The sequence below is a fragment of the Podarcis muralis genome, chromosome 15, assembly GCF_964188315.1.
Source record: "Podarcis muralis chromosome 15, rPodMur119.hap1.1, whole genome shotgun sequence".
NCBI lineage: Eukaryota > Metazoa > Chordata > Lepidosauria > Squamata > Lacertidae > Podarcis > Podarcis muralis.
In genome coordinates this window covers 4,100,055-4,117,356 of record NC_135669.1, presented here as the reverse complement: position 1 = coordinate 4,117,356, position 17,302 = coordinate 4,100,055, and the positions used below count along the sequence as shown (strand labels likewise).

Genomic DNA, 17,302 nt, shown 5'->3' with positions numbered 1-17,302 from the left:
CAGGAAATACAGCAGTGCTATTAAAGTTGCTAGTCTGGACAGGCCCTAAATTGAGAACAGAACATACCTGGCAAGCCAACAAAATGGACACAAACATAAGCAAGTCCACAGCCTGTCAATACTGCGGAAGGTCCAGATTTAAAGGAATTATTCATAGAGCATGGCCTATTTCAGTTGCTCCAATTTAAAAGAAGGGACCTTGGATCCAGCCCCCATCCCTACATCACCACTGGAACGCTCCTTTTCAGGGTCCCTCCACCAGCTAATGGTATCAAAAAGCTACCAGTAGTAGATCTACTTCTACAGATATATCTGCAGGCATAGCAGAAGCCTTTGTTGTGGACATGCCATTCCACTGGTGAAGTTCTTCTCTGTCAGGGAGATGCACCCCCCTCAATTCCAATTCCTTCCAGCCAGTGGACCTGAGGGTTAAGTCTGCTCTACTCATTGTAATCTAGTTTGCAGTCAGCAATTCAGATATCTGACATATTTTAAAGGGTTAATGAGACCCCCATATCATTCTTACCCGCAGAAAGGAGGGGAATCCATGGCCAAAATACCCAACAGCAAAATACTCTGGTTGGGGTCTCATTGCCTTCATGATGTTCTCATAGAATGTGGCCCGTTTTTTCTGTGTATTAAAAAGAAGAAGGGTGGGTGGGCGCTGTTATACAAAAAAGTAACCTGATCAAGGGAAAGTGTTCAACCACATTTCAAGTTTAAAAAGCCACAGTCCACAAAGCTGGAAAGATCACCTGCTCCTCTATGAAGCTGCCTGTCTTAACATAATCACAGGGACTACTGGCATGAACATTTAGGAGGGTGGCAACCAAGGTAAAGTTAACGGTATCCCAACTTTGAAATACTCTCCATTGGGTTGTCTGCCTGGCACCTAGTTTAACGACTTTGAGGGGCTAGGTTAAGGCATTTCATTCATTCACCCAACTTTTAGTGATTAAGAGATATATGCTGCATGCTATTCTGCTCTTTCTTATAAATTTATGGAATTAAAAAACACAAAAACCCAAACCCATCAAAACTGGTTAAGCAAATCGGACTAATTCTCAAAATGCCAGGTGCCAAAATGCACAGTATTCACAGCAGGGGTGAGAAACCTCTGGTCCAGGGTACAAATTTGGCTCTCCAATACTCTTTGTCTGGTCCTTTGGACTTTCCTCAGGCCACACCCCTTTAGAGGTCTCATCCTCTTTCCAGATGTGTTGCACACCCTTCTTTAGTATTTTCCTTTGGCTGGAATGTATCCAAATGCCTCTTGCTATTGTGCGGCCCTCAGAGGCTTGCCCAGAAGGGAACGCAGCCCTGAGTCTCAAAAAGGTTTGCCATCCCCATGCTAAAGAATGAAATGTGTGTGCGCACAAGCATTTTAGCTCTCTCTCTCTCTTAAAGCCTCAAGTACACTGACGCTTCCTGTGCCCTTAATCTGCAGCTGTTGTACTCAGTCAGGAGTACAAGAACTCTCCCAGATCTCCACCCCCCCCCCCAAAAAAAAATAACCCGCAGCAATCCTCCCAACCCAGCAGAGGACAAAAACCCAGCCATCTTACCAAGAGATTGCCAAGGCCCTCATAATCGAAAACTTTGTTCTCATACATGTCAGCAAGTTCCTTGCTTAGCTGGATTGCTTTCTCCCACATCTTCAGGAAAGATTTTTTTAAAAAATGAGAAGAAAGATTTATTAGCATAGATGATACCCAATGGACCAAACTTAATTCTTAGAAGTTAGGCTTCTAACAGATGCCAAGGATGCTAATAAGAACTAAAACCATAACACACACACCTTTGCCGTTGTTTTATTGATTGTAGTTTAGAAATTATTTATTGAAATTGTTAAGAGTGAATTTCTGTTTAATTTTTATATGCTGATATTATTATTCTATACTATTCTAGTGATTGTTGAATGTTACATTTTTTATGTAGGATGCTTATTTTAAAGTTATGTTTTATTATCACGTTTTTGTATTGCATTGATTGTTATAAGATGTACATTCCTTGTTTCTGCAGCTTGTAAACCGCCTTGAGTATTGTAAGATAGAAAGACGGTATACAAATTAAAAATGATGATGATGATATATGTGTGAACATCTATCTATCTGGCTTTTGGGTGGTTTGCACACAAGAGGCAAGTCATAGAAAGGTGAGAGTCACATCCATCATTTTGCACTTCTTGAGCCACACCCACCACTACCATGAGGCCAATTAGAAAACTGTCCTGGAAATTGTCTGCCTCATCCTGCTGTGACAGACTCACCTTGCCTTTGTCAAAGAACACAATGATTTCTTGGTAGAGTTTCTCTTTCAATTCCTGCTGCGAATAGACATAGTAACTGTCCCTCTGAAGCAGATGTGGAGCACATGGCTTATCAGACCACTAGGATAAAGGAAACAAATCAAAGAGTTAACATAGTCATTTTTCCTTTAATGGTTCCGAGGAGAGTACCTGAGGGAGGATATGACAGCACTCTTTAAAATACCAAGAGGCATGTCATACAAGGCTTGTTCAAAAGTTACACTGAACACAGGTACAAGCTGTTGCTACCAATGTACAACTGTTGTTGTTTTTTGTGTGAAAGGGTGTACAGTTTATAAATTCAGCTGTTATGTATGCAGACTGTACACTTGCTGAATGTAATGCTTGAAGGAGTTGGATATGTTTAGCCTGGAAAAGAGAAGACTGAGAGGAGATATGATAGCCATCTTCAAATATCTCAAGGAAGAGGGAACAAGCTTGTTTTCTCCTCTTCTTGAGGGTAGGATTCATACCAATGACCTCAAGTTACAGGAACGGAGATTCCAAATAACATACAGGAAAAGCTGACAGTAGGAGTTGTTCAACAGGGGAAGAGTCTCTCTCGGGAGCTTGTGGACTCTCCTGTCCTAGGAGGTTTTAAAGCAGAGGTTTGATGACCATCTGTCATGGATGCTTGAGCTGAGATTCTTGCATTGCAGGGGGTTGGACTAGATGACCTTTGGGTCCCTTCCAACTCTACAATTCTGTGATTCTATGAACGTTACATGTAAATAACTGTGCAAGTGTACAGCTCTAAAGTTGTGTATACAGGTTGTACACTTGTTAAATAGGAGGGCAGAGTTCTTATTTGCTGCCCCAGAAAGCAGAACTAGATCTAAAGGGTTTAAATTACAGGGCAGTAGACTTGAACATTAGAAGAACATTTTGGTGGTTGGTACACTTTGACAATGGAAACAATTAATGGATGTCTTCAGCAGAGCTATTGGGGATGCTGAATCTCTGGATCTTCTGCACTGTGAAAGGGGCAAGGCTGGGTGGTCAGCAAGACCCTGCCTAATCATTCTTCTTGGGAAGCAATTCCACAACATGATTCTTCTAAGCAATGAGAAGTTCCCTTCTGAAAGCTATAGATATAGCCGTATCTCTAAAACATTCCATTCATTGACACACATCCCACATAGAAACCCCAGACAAGATGAGGGTATTTGGGGGGAACTCACTGCTTCAGCAAGGAGGTGGGGTTCAATGGATTGGGTTACACTTCCCTTAAGGATCAAGTTTCCAATTTAGGGTGCTTTTAAGATCTCACTATTACTTGCGGCACCCAGGTGTCTTTGGACAGAGGTAGCTGGATTATGCATGCTAAAAATCCTGACTTGGCTACTGCTTACAATGCCACCCTTTAGCACTTAAGACACTTACCTGGAGCAACTCTGCATGAAGGAGAAGTGTGTATGCTGCCTCGGTGTAGTTTTCAGAGCCTGTGTGTAGGTCCCGGAGTTTATACAAGTATCTAGAAAGGGAAGAGAAAACAGATTATCATGGAATTACTTGCACAGAAGCTGTTCAAATATCATTTAATTCAGCCTGTTGATCTAAGGCAGAATTCTCTACACAATGATGCCTCATACCAAAAAGCAGTAAAGGTAACATGGCCTACCTGATGTAGATATCCTCTCTCTTCTTTTCTTTATAAAAATTCTACAAAAGTAAAAAAGTATGGCTGTGAATAACTGAACTGATTTTTACAAATAAGAATAATGCAAACCAAAAGGTGTATACCAGCACATTGACAGTGCAGCTCATGCGGTTTTCTTTACTCCCGTCATGCATGATGGCCCGGTAATCCAAGAGGTTTTCTAGCAGGCTGCTAACCAAGAGAGCAAAGACTTCGCCTGAGCTCGAGAGGTATTTGTGCTTCCGACAGTGCTCCAACAGGCTGCAGGGTCATGTGTGTGGTACAAGGGAAGTGGGAGACAAAGAGAGAGAAAATCAGAAGTTTATAATTAAGTTTTACAACAAATAAATAAAACATTATGGGTTTTATCCAATGCTGGTTATACCCTGAGTAGACCTTGAAATTAATAGAAATGGCTAACTTGGCTCCTTTACTTTCAAAGGGCCCAGCCTACTCTGAGTAGAGGTTAGTTGGATTCAATCCTATGTTGTGTTAGGGCCAAAGTTGCATTAGTGGAAGTCTGCACTGGAAGCCTTCCAGTCATGCAACTTTTGGATCCAAACAATTGAAGCACAAAAAGAAAATATCACATCTTAGTGGAACTTTATTATTGTTAATAATACCAATGGCAGACACCGCAACTGCAGAATATTTTCAAAAAATATCAATGAAAAAGCAGCTTTTAAAGCTCTTTAAAAGTTTTTTTAAATAATAAAAAAACTTTTTAAAACATTCACAGTCATTGATCTCAGGGTCTCCAGGAACAGTGCCTTTCAGCCATGAAATGCTAGGGTAAATACGGAAATACCTCCTGAAGGTTAATACCGAGGGAGACAGAGTCACCTCACCAGGGAGAAAAGGGGTTCTAGAAAGGCAAGCAAAAACACTCACACACTTACAGTTTCTCCAGCAAAATCTTGTATTGTTCATCCCCACGACCACCTTCAACTTCCTGATCCAGTTTTGTTATCAGCTCATTTTCAAACTACAAGTTGACAGACAAAAAAGCAAAAACACGAAAAGAGAGAAGGATCTATTGTTGTTCTACTGCAGGAGTGGACAGAGGATAGATTGAGATCTACTAGCCGATTGCTGGGTGATTTGCAAGATATTGGCAAGGATTTCTGACTCCGAAATGTTTAACAATAGTAGCAGCAAAATGCCTTGTTTTCACCTCAATTAGGCAACTGAAATAAAGAAAGCTAACTTGTGTGTGAAAAAAGGCCTACAAGTTCAGTTCTGTTCAGGTGACGGTGAAGGGACCCTGACCATTAGGTCCACTCGTGACCGACTCTGGGGTTGCGGTGCTCATCTCGCTTTATTGGCTGAGGGAGCTGGCGTAAAGCTTCCGGGTCATGTGGCCTGCATGACTTCTGGTGAACCAGAGCAGCGCATGGAAACGCCGTTTACCTTCCCACCGGAGCGGTACCTATTTATCTACTTGCACTTTGATGTGCTTTAGAACTGCTAGGTTGGCAGGAGCAGGGACCGAGCAACGGGAGCTCACCCTGTGGCAGGGATTTGAACCACCGACCTTCTGATCGGCAAGCCCTAGGCTCTGTGGTTTAAGCCACAGCGCCACCCGCATCCCTAATCTGTTCAGGTACTGAAACCAAATATCTAGGCTCGGAATGTGGCTCAAAAGGCATCCTGTTCTTTACTTCTAACAGGATGCCAGATGCAAACTGACTCAGTTGGATTTTGGGTTCTAGTAGAAAATGAAGCAAATCTGACAAGCCAGAAATCTGCCAATCCTGTTCCAACTCACACTTTTGCAACTAACAAACAATGGCAAATATGGCAGGCATTTCTGAACTTCCTACATTAAAATAGGTTTGCCCAGCAAGAATATTTCCAAATAATTCAATCAAAACACAAAATTATGCGTATTAAGGTATGTGTGATGCGAAACATTAACATTACAAAGAATAATTCTGTTTTGTCTGTCTGTTATGATTATTCCCAATATAATTTCCAACCCATTCTCATCTCTCTTTGCTCTGAAGTAGAACCACACACTTCCTGCTGGTCCCCATGCGATTTTAGACCAGGAAGATGGACGTTAAAGCTGGATCTGTGCCACAACTGAGGGTGAACTATGATGCCATCATACAGAATGGACCCTATGACGTCATCCCAGTATGTTGCCAGGTATGCAAGGAGACCTAAAAAAGGTAAAGGTAAAGGTACCCCTGCCTGTTCGGGCCAGTCTTGCCAGACTCTAGGGTTGTGCGCTCATCTCACTCTATAGGCCGGGAGCCAGCGCTGTCCGCTGACACTTCCGGGTCATGTGGCCAGCGTGACAAGCTGCATCTGGCAAGCCAGCGCAGCACACGGAAACGCCGTTTACCTTCCCGCTGGTAAGCGGTCCCTATTTATCTACTTGCACCCGGAGGTGCTTTCGAACTGCTAGGTTGGCAGGCGCTGGGACCGAAAGACAGGAGCGCACCTCGCCGCGGGGATTCGAACCGCCAACCATGCGATCGGCAAGTCCTAGGCGCTGAGGTTTTACCCACAGCGCCACCCGCGTCCCTTGCAAGGAGACCTAGAGCCTCTCAAAAGAGAAATGACTGGGACATACCAAGATGAGAGTGGAGGAGGTCCTGCAGAGACCACAAGATGATCCCAGCCACCTAGTCACTGCTGGGAGAGTTGGGCACCCCTAAATACAATATCATCTACTCTTGCCAACAAGCTCACTGTGTAACTTCTTTACACATATCAAACAAGTAAGGGACTAAAGAAGTCAAAGTAGAGAGCACTGGGCTAGATAGACAAAGTATTATGATCTGCCTTAGAGAACTTCCTATTTACTGAAATCCCTGCTAGGAACCTACAAGGGGAAACTCTTTCTTTCCTCTCCTCAATAATCCCACTTAGATCAACCTTCTGCTAGAAACCAGGCAGCCACCCAGTTGAGACAACCAGCTGAACCGTGGTTTGATGCTGGTTTGTTTATCAACTCTATCCTTTGTTGTAGATACTCTGCTTCAAAGTGCCCAAACCCAAATTCTCAATTTTCCATTGCCTCCACCTTCCCTTATTTTGCTTCCCCCTTACAAGCTGGTCCATACCATATGGAAGTTTCTGCTCCCACTGAAGTTAAATTCACATTGCATCATGTCAAAAAATATAGGGATGGTTGCTTTTCGCAATTCGGGTTCAGGTGTCAAGGTCACCTCCAGGATCGAGCCTACCATAGAGGGGATGAACTTGATCTTGTGAGGCCCTGAAAACAGAAAAAGGGGATTAGGGGCATAGCAGATGGCTGCTTTGCCTGCTACAGGTCTCCAGGGCAAACATGGGCAGCTGCTTCCCAACCACTAATCGTCTCCTAGTCTTTCATATGCAAAACACACAATGGAAGCATCTGCTGCTTGACCACTCCCTTTCCACCTCCCCTAGTTCCTGCAGGGGACTCTAGGATTAAATGCTTCTCTGACACAGATGCACAAGATGGGTGGGTGGGAGAAGGGGAAGGGGAAACACTAGGGGACACTGACCCCTGGAGACTGGATTACTTCTACAATTGCATTGATGTCAGAATTTGTTAACTGAGCTTTATTTCAATTATTTGGAGAAGTGCTGCAACTCAGTGGTACAGGATCTGCTTTGTCTTCAGAAGGCCCCATGGTCAATCTTTGGCACCTCCAGGTAGAGCTGGGAAGGGATTCCTTGCATGAAATCCTGGAGAGAGGATGCCAGTCTTATAAGGATATGAGAAGAGCCTGCTGGATCAGGCCAATGGCCCATCTAGTCCAGTATCCTGTTCTTACATTGGCCAACCAGATGCCTGGGAGAAACCCTCAAAGCAGTATTTGAGCACAAAGCAGTATCTCCCCGCCTGTGATGTGCAACAACTAGAAGCATTGCTGCCTCCCAATTGTAGAGTCACAGCACAGCCATCCTGCTCTGTAGCCTTCAGCAGCCCTCTCCTCCATGAATCTGTCTAAATTGTCCATGTGGATAATACTGAAAAAACCTCTGCAAACTCTCTGCAGTTGGTCTCTGAGATTCTCAGAGCTGCTTCTCCAGGTCCTTAGGTGATGCATGAAACTTACCTAGATTGTACCACATGTCCCTTATTTTGAAGCCAATGTCCTTCCTCATGTCCCCATATCTACAAGGAAAGTGTGTGTGAAAGAATGAAGGAAACATCCAGGGAAAATCAGTCAATTAATATATATTCAGAGAGCACATCATGACAGCTTCATTCTCCTGCGCTGAGGAAAGCCATGCCATAGTATGCTGTCTGAACTCATGCTTGTGCTATAGCTCTCTCCAGACTACTACTATTAATAGACTTATTATTACTACCACTACCACTAGAATTATTACCCCTCCCCTTCACAATAAGGCAGGTTACACCAGTATAAAATACAGTTTCAAAAACAGTTTGAAACAAATTGCAATCACAGCTACAGTGCTTTTACTTGTTGCTTTTACTTGTTGTTAAAAAAAGGGTGAGTAGAAAGAGAGCAGAAAGATAAAAGGAGAAACACTCCACACATCTGATGGAGGCAGATTCTAAGGGATAAGCTTGATATGATGCCAAGAGTCTCACTTGATAGAGACAAAGAATAATTAATAGGAAAGGTGCGGATGGTGGAGCAAGATACTTCCATTAGGACTGTGGTGCATGTGGTGTTTAATCTCTTCCTTGCCTGCTGTGGCTCTGAGACACCCCACTCCCACCCTATATAGCTTTCCTGACCACACCATCTAGTTATTCCCTGATATTTGAAAGCTCGCCCTGCAATAATTAGATAATCTTAAAGTGTCACGAGACACTTTGCTGTATCTTGTATTGATTATTATTTTTTTAAGCTAAAAGTGAACCCCAGGTAGCAGTTTGGAGTTAAAGGTAGGACTCCAGTTGTTGTTGGTCCCAACTCAGTCTCAGCTAGAATGGTCGATGGTCAGGCATGATGGGAGGTGTTGCTCAGGAACATCTGAAGAACCACAGGTACTCCAGCCCCACTTTAATCAATCTTCTCCTTCCTAGTCCCCTCCACATGTTTTGGGCAGCTTGCATCATCCCTGACAATGGTGTGTGCTGCCTGGGGCTGGTGGGAACAGGACCTTCAACACACCTAGAGGGCACCAGGTTGGGGAAGGTGGAGTTAATCAAATACGCCCCCCCCCCCCATTTTTGGATCAATTCAGATATGTACTATCTGCAGACAAGCCATTTCTAAAAACAAACAAACACTGTTTTTACTTGTAAAAACTGCAAGTGGCAGGTGGCATTTTAGAAGAAATATTACCCCTACTTCTACAAACACAGGAAGAGAATGCCTCTTCTAAGATGGCACTTGCTGCAGCATAGGCAGACACCAAAAGCAATGTGAGCATGTGTTTTTTCTTCAAAACTATTGCAGTCATATGCAAATGTAGACAGATTTAATCAGTGGTGGCTGGTTCATTAGCGGAAATGGGGCAGTGCCCCATCAACCTCAGCCTGTTCTCAGCCAGCTCCCTGCCTGTCTTCCTACTGCCAACCAGATAGCGGGTGGCCCTGCCTGGCAGCTTGCTCCTCATTCTCAGTTTTGCCCATTGTAAAACTCAGAAGGGAGGAGAATGGGGACCAAATGACACTGCCTATCAGTGGCCCAGGCTCCACCTACTGTTGGTCTCCCTGTCCTAAAAGTCCTAGTGAGCACCGGTCACTACTGGATTTAATTTTTAAAACTGATTTGATCAAGTAAGATTTGTGTATCCTGGATCCAGAGAGAGAGGAGCGGTAGAAAGTGGAAGGCAATTGCCATAAAGCCCGAAGGCATGACTTGTGCTTATAAAAACCACAGCGGATACACATTGGAGAGTGACAACTGGACAAAGCTCCCTGGGACATATTCGCCACACGTTTACAGATACCTCTGTCTCCTTCAATACATGCAGCTGAAAGTGCAAAATGTGTCCCCAGTAAGTTGAACAGTGGGGAGAAACTCACATGAAAACTTACTTCTTGACTATCTTGCTCCGTTTAGCCTGGGAGAAGCTCTCCAACTGGAGAGATTCGTGGGTAAGAAAGGCCACTGCCAAGTGAAAGTAATTATTCCACAGCTGTGGAGGAGAGGAAGAACATGGTTGAAAGACTGCACAGGACAGATGTCACAAGTCTCAGACCTTGAGCAGGGATGAGGAAACTGTCAGGGCAGCCATATGCCGCTTAAGCACAGCTCCCATCATTCCCAACCAGCGGTCATGCTGTTTGAGTATATTGGTTTATAGCTGGTTGCGAGTGTGTAGGGATAATGTGTAGGGATAATGTAAGGATATGCTTGAGTGGAACTGAGCAGCATTTTAGTTGTAATTAAATTGTGTTTATTGTTGTGTAGGGGCTTGGAAATATAAAGGGATTGGCTTGTTCAGCTGAGTGATTGGTGGGCCAAAAAGAGCAAGTTATTTTTTTCCTTTTGCCTAGTTGTTAATGGCATTATTTTAAAAAGTTGATATTTCAGTTGTTATTCTTTTGTGGATTTGTTATTTACATTGTGCTAAAATGTGGGGCTTCCACTGTATTTCTTTAGAATCAATTCTCATGTATATTCAGAGGTGGATTTAGGGCAGTGCGACTGGTTTCCCCACACAGGGCGCAGGGGCCATGGGGCGCCTTCCCGTCTCCTTCCTAAAGCCTAGTTAGCACTTACCCAGCTTTGGGAAAGAGGCAGGGGGGCTCTAGCACCCTGCCAGAGCCTCACACCTCCTTCCCCAAGCATGGTGCTTCCCTTAGTTTTGGAGAGGGGAGGGCTGGAGGGCATCAGATTTTGGCCTTGCACAGGGGGCCATATTACCAAGGTCCGGCCTTGTGTATATTGATTTTTTCCTGATGTTTAGAGGATACTCCATTTAGCTGTTATTGAGTTAAGAGTCAGTGTGGTGTAGTGGTTAGATTGCTGGACCTGTGAGAAAAGAGTTGAAATCTCCACTTGGTCATAAAGCTCACTAGGTGGCCTTGGACCAGTCGCTGTCTCTCAGCTTAACCTACCACACGGGACTGTTCTGCTAATAATATGAGGAGGGGTGGAGCCCCTTGGAGGAAAGAAGGGGTATAAATGTGGTAATAATAAATAAAATAATCATGGTTTTCCATTATGCGGACTTTTCCTGGTATTTTTTTATATTAGATCTTTAAATTTATGAAGTTTTAAAATAGGTTATATCCTGCTTTAAACACACACACACACACACACACACACACACACACACACAGATGTATATGCATAGAAACTGTCTAAATAAATACAATATAAAAATACACATTTTGCTATGTTTTTGAGCTGAAAACTGTATCACAAAAGTTAGAGGTATGAAATCAGAACTAGAATTGTAGAGTTGAAAGGGACCACAAGGGTCATCCAGTCCAGTGTTTCCCAACCTTGGGTATTCAGCTGTTTTCGGACTACAATTCCCATCATCCCTGACCACTTGCTAGCTAGGGATGATGGGAGACCCAAGGTTAGTCTAACTCCCTGCAATGCAGGAATATTTTGCCCAATGTGGGGTTGAACCCACAACCCTATGATTAGGGTACCAGCTGTTCAAAGTCATGTATTGGTCTGGTAGGTGTGAATTAGGTCAGTCCCATTTAAAGATCTGGACAAATCAAAGTTTTCCTCCATCCCTACCTTCAGGCAGGTGTTTCTTTCTGAGCCAAACAGCTAAATATCATCCAACCTTTCAACCTTGGCACCTTTTTTTGATTGAGAATCCAATTTCAAATGGCCATCGCCAACATCTTTTACAAGAGGTGTTTGCAGGTTCAGACTTTTAGCATTCATGATCAAAGCAGGACTGCATTTCATCCTTACCTGTAGTTCAAAGCTTGCCTGATCGAGAAAGAAACGGTTGAGCACAGACGTGTATTGGTTTATAGCTCGGAGGAAAATCCTGGAAAAGTAAAGTCCGTACAGATGAGAAAATGTCAAAAAGAGAGGCTCAAATCTCTCGCCCATCCTGGTAAAAAAAATAATAGGTGGTGGCCCACATGGCACTTGCAAGATATTTGATGTGATTTGCCTCACACATTTTCCCAAGTAATGGTGTCAACCAGTCATTTTTATTTATTTATTAAAGGATTCATATACTCTTATAAAATAGCAGTGTAGCATGCACAACCTGCTCACACTGCTCACCAACCCCACCTACCCCCCACCCTCCAGCTGAATGTCTAATCCCCCTGCGGCAATTCCACCTCCACCACCAAGTGCGGCAACCCTCTCTACACACTCCATAATCACCATGGGTCAACGTGTAGTTTTTGTGTGAGGTAAAACTTTGATACCTGGGACACTCAGGCAGATGAACATGTAACAAAGATTTATTATGTAGAACAAAGCTGGAAAAACAAATGCTGAGATAAAGTTATTTCAGGGAACAGTTAACTTACTAATAATTATACCAAATCTAGTGGATATTACAGGCTTCTAAATAAGGTAGTAAATGCACAACTTCTTTTAAACTTCAGTTGCTTATTTCAAGTTATTACACGTCAGATGTTACGGGTTTCTAGACTAGATCTAGACTAGACTAGACTCTGCATATTTCCAGTTATTTCACTTCAGTTTTTAACTTAGTTGTTGTGTAGATGTTACAGCATAATACGTTGGTTCTTAAAGAAGGTGGAACCTCCAGTCTGTTCCCCAAACTCTTCTCACTCCCACTCCTGAGGTTCCTCTAGAAGTATAACAGACCCAGGATCTCCCCCCCCCCCCTTGTGACTGGATTTGGATTCTTCTCTTCCTAGAAGATCTCTCTCCTCCTGAATGACATGAGACCCAAGGAGACGGTGTCCTCACAGCTTCTCCTTCTCCAACTCAGCCCCCCAGTTCACTCCTCTCTGAATACTCTCCCAAGACACCACACAATGTCTTCCTATCTAAGCTATGAGGCCCCTTTCTCTAGCTGGAGATATTTTCCACAGAGTGGCTGTCGCACACAGACCAGAACTGACTATCCCTGACTCTCCTTCTCTCTCTTAATCCACCTCCCCATCTAAATCCTCTCTCACAAACGGCTCCTTTTATTCTCTCTCCCAAAGCGCTGGCTCCACCCCCCTCTTGGTAGCCAATCAGAGAGAGGCTCCAGCCCTCTGGTGGAATTCCGAGCCACTGCATCACCAGACTCTGGCCTGGCTCAGCTGTCCGTCACACCATCTTCCAGTGGGGATAATCATGCTGCTTTTCACCTCACCTCACCCCCACCCCACTGGCTCACAGCTCCTTCAAGCCCCACATATACTCACAGCTCTCCTGTGCCCCTCCATCCCTGCCTTACTCAAACCTCTGTGAGATATATGAGAGTATTCTTAAGTTCAGGTTAAATCTTTAAGCATTTCTAACATGGCTTCTATGAATGTGAAAAAAGTCACAGCTTTATGCGCTGCGCTAAACGAATGAATTAAAGCCCCATTTTCCCATCTTGGGGGGGGGGGGGGGACGACGTCTAAATCAAGTATGGGAACAGACTTTTTACCTGCTCTGTGTCATGGTCATGACCATCCAGTCATTTGCATAGACATTCTTGCCAATCAGATCCTTAAACATGATGAAGGTTTCCATCAAGAAATCCTATAAAGCAAAGAAAACAATAAAAAAAGAATAGAGTTATATAAGCCCAGCATCTATACCAGCGGACAAATTCCTGTACATCTCAAAAGAACGGAGAGGAGTCCAAATCCAGGAAAAGACATCGTGATAGCAAATCTAGGGAAAGATGTCCTGTAAATCTCTAGGTTTTATTCCACAGACCTGTCTTTCGGTCGAAAATAACAAAATTACTTTTTAATAGTAGTGACATGCTTGTTGTTATGATGGGCTGGTCAATGTGCAGGAAAAAGAGCTTGTGTACTTCAAGGTCCCCCAAGGAGTGTGTGGGCTTTGTGGATACATTTATGTGTACTTAGGTAGTGGGGCCTACAGCAAAATGTTGCAGCATGGAGTGCTTCTGTTCAGTATTCTGGTCAGCTGCCCATGCTCTTATACAGGATAGTCCATTTTATTTCTCAACCTCAAGAACCTCAGAACAGCCGGACTTCCGGGTTGGCGCCATCGCCGAATGGCGGACTCCCTCCGAGCTCCGGAGGGAGCCTGCTCGGCAGGGGTTGGGTCCTCCCGCGCCGGCGACGCGGGGACCCTCAAAAACCATGGGCGCTGAAACCCATGGACATGGTGACTCGGCTGGCACCTTTTAAGCCCCCCCTCGACCCGCGAAGGAGCCTTTTTAAAGGCTACGGAACGGGTGACAGGGGGGGTGTGGTGCTTTGAGTACTCCGCTTCCCCTGCCGAGCGAAGCCGCATGCCATTCGACGGAGAGCACTGACTTCTTCCATTGGAAATTCGGACTTAAAGTATAACCCGTGAGTAATTGGAACTTGGATTAAAAAGGACAAAATTTATAAAAAATTTGGAACGAGCGGGGAGGGCGTAAAAAGGAAGTCAGCCCCCCCCCCCTGTTGTAGAGGAGTTAAAGCAAAGGACTTAACATCTAAGATCGAGTGCAACCCTATTTTGAAAAAGTTATTAAATTTCGCGATGGAAAATTATAAGACTGAGCTGGAGGAGAATAGTGGAAGTGAATTAAAAAGCAACCCCCCCACGGAACCTGGGAGCGTTTTAGCTAGAGCGCCCGGAAAAGACAAGGAGAGGTTTTGACAGCTGTCAAAGAGCTGTCAAAGCAGAAGAACAAAAAAGAACTTTGTTGCAAGGACTTTACCGGTTACATTTGTTATAATTTGGATTTAGAATGTTTAAAACAAGGAATACTAAGTTACTATGATTGCTGGTTGTGATCTGGAAGGGAACTGAGTTATTGCAATTCACCTAGAGGAGCTGAGGGATATTACAAGTTGTCAGCACTGAATTTGAACAGAACTCTTTATCTCCTGGGAAACTGCAGAAATGGAACACTATTTTGGCTACAGAGGCTTACACATGTAAAGCAGACAATGGACTTATCTACCGAAGAATGGAAGGGATTTGGCATCATGTTTGGTTCCTGAATAACAGAGCCTTTGCAGAGGAATTTAGAGACTTTTTGAATTGGAACATCTGTGCAGGAAAATTGGAAAAGAAAAGGAGGGGAAAAAGAGGAGACAGATCAACAAGAACAACAAGAACAATCGACAACTGGATAAAGCTGGAAGCGGGAACATTTGGAACATCCAGAAAAAGTATAAAGAAGTAAAACTGGAGTTTTCACTCCCAAGTATAAAAAAGTCTGGATGGGAAAAATGGGCCCTTTTGAGATAGACTCCTTCCAAGATTGGATATACAAAATTAAAAATGACTGGTAAAGGACTATGGTTTAAAAAAAAAAAATGTGGGAGCTACAGGAAGACATCAGATTCGAGAAATATTGGGGACGCAACCGGGGAAAGGGGGAGGGAAATTTGGAATCCAAAGGGTGTAAAACTACATTTTATTTTATTATATTTTAATCTATTATGTATATTAAAGGGGAGAACGCGTGGAAGGGACTAAGTCGATTTTAGGAGGTGGGCTAATATTTTTAAATTGGGATAATGACACTAAGTTTAAAATCTGGGATAAGAAATTGCTGAACTTATTTGTAAGAATTGGAATGCAAGAGGGGGAGGGGAGGGGAAGTCCTGGAAAGATGATATGGAAAATAAGACTCTAAATTGGGATGTTTTGTTTTTGATATTGTTATAATTGGAAATGCCTAATAAATATTATTTAAAAAAAAAAAGAACCTCAGAACAGCCAGTCCCTCTCAGCCAAAACTACACAAGAGTGTTGTGAGGGTAAAGGGAATGGGACCCTATACCCTCAGCAATTTGCCACAAAAGAAGATTTTTTAAAAGTCAAAGATTTTGCACTGCAAACTAAACTGGATTTCATGCCCTTAGGAAAGGTGACTGTCTTCAAAATAAGTTCTGCTTAGAGTAGCCTCACTGAAATGAATGAACCTAAGTTAGTCATGTCCATTAATTGCAAGGGGCCTATTCTGAGTATGACTAACACTGGATACTACCCAGAGACTCCAACAGTAGTAGGGACACTCCCTGTAGTAAACTGTCAATTTTGAAATAAGTCAAAAGAGAGCTGGCTGCCTTTGCCTACTCTGTGCCAACACAGGAAGATCACAAAAAGTCTCCATTGCGCTCCTTAAGATCCCCAGAGCAAGGGCACACCAAGCAGGATGCCTGTAAAAAAGGGAGGGTTGTCTCCCAACACTGCCAAGCGCCACACATTTGCAAAGGTCACACAGCTGTGTTCCAGCATGCTCCCTGGGCACCATCAACACCAAACATGGGACCAGGAAGGTGCCCGCCTCCTGCCAAGCAATTTCCCAATATTCCTTGGTCCGAGAACCAAGGAGGAAAGAGGAAATTGCTGCCTTATCTGTGGCACTGCACATCTGTGGGTCAAAACTCTTCAGTCAGGTCAGAGTCAAACATCTGCACTGCCACTGGGAAACTGTGGCGCATTGGGGGAAAATTTGCTTGGTTTTAAAACGCAGCAGAAGTGGGGCTGTGCATTGGTCCATAACAGGAGAACCTCAGCCAATTCCCCAGCCCTGACTCCTCTCCCCTTGGGTATGTGGGCACAGGCACCTGGGCAGGCACCATGCCAGGCCATTAGAGGAATGTCAGGCCTGTGTGTGCCTCCCTTAGATGTGTGCATCTAGCCAGCACAATCTGAGAGCTTATATTCCTTGACTGGAGAGAAGGACTGCATGGGAAGGCAAGAGGCCCCCACAAGCCCCTCACCCCCAATTCTCTCAAACAGCCTGGCATATGTATATGGAGTGAGCATGTGGGGGCGGGAAGAGAAAGGTTCTACTAGGCCCTATAGCATAGGGGTGTGTGTGTGTGTGTGTGTGTGTGTGTGTGTGTGTGTGCATGCATTGGGGGGGGGGGATGCAGTTTCTACCTGACCTTCAGGAATCAAGACATGAGAGCCATCTTCAGAAATCTAAAGGGCTGTCACATGAAAGATGGAGCAAACTTGCTTTCTCCTGCTCTGGAGGGTAAGAACCAAAACAATGGATTCAAGTACAGGAAAGGTGATTCCGACTAAACATCAGGAAGAACTCTTTGACAGCAAGAGCTGTCTGACAGTGGAACAGACTCCCTCACTGGATGTTTTTAAGCAGAGGTTGGATGGCCCTCTGTCACGGATGCATTACCTGAGATTCCTGCATTGCAGAGGGTTGGGCTAGATGACCCTCAGGGTCCCTTCCAACTCTACAACTCTATGATCATCCCTCCTCCCCAAGCTACACCATTCACAGGTTCTGAACTGCACCCTCCTCCAGTCCTTTTGCCTGGCTGGGAAAAGTCCTTGAACTGTGACAATGCTTTCTGCTTGCCTGGATGGCGGATGGGG

General features: G+C 44.1%; 1 protein-coding gene across 3 annotated transcripts in view; it reads right to left on the bottom strand.

Moving 5' to 3' along the window:
- The window catches only part of DOCK5 (dedicator of cytokinesis 5), a 141,397-nt gene that overhangs the window by 21,630 nt on the left and 102,465 nt on the right, over positions 1 to 17,302 (bottom strand). The window contains exons 29-40 of one of the 3 annotated variants that reach the window (XM_028708237.2): positions 13,425 to 13,519; positions 11,762 to 11,840; positions 9,913 to 10,013; positions 8,009 to 8,067; positions 7,022 to 7,176; positions 4,847 to 4,932; positions 4,052 to 4,208; positions 3,930 to 3,970; positions 3,692 to 3,782; positions 2,270 to 2,389; positions 1,566 to 1,655; positions 527 to 631 (exon numbers count right to left, since the gene is read on the bottom strand). In XM_028708237.2, coding sequence (XP_028564070.2) covers positions 527 to 631; positions 1,566 to 1,655; positions 2,270 to 2,389; positions 3,692 to 3,782; positions 3,930 to 3,970; positions 4,052 to 4,208; positions 4,847 to 4,932; positions 7,022 to 7,176; positions 8,009 to 8,067; positions 9,913 to 10,013; positions 11,762 to 11,840; positions 13,425 to 13,519 — 1,179 coding nt within the window. Of the gene's footprint in view, positions 1 to 526; positions 632 to 1,565; positions 1,656 to 2,269; positions 2,390 to 3,691; positions 3,783 to 3,929; positions 3,971 to 4,051; positions 4,209 to 4,838; positions 4,933 to 7,021; positions 7,177 to 8,008; positions 8,068 to 9,900; positions 10,014 to 11,761; positions 11,841 to 13,424; positions 13,520 to 17,302 lie in introns of those variants that run through there. The other 2 variants (XM_077919663.1, XR_013390903.1) reach the window with 2 other exon arrangements.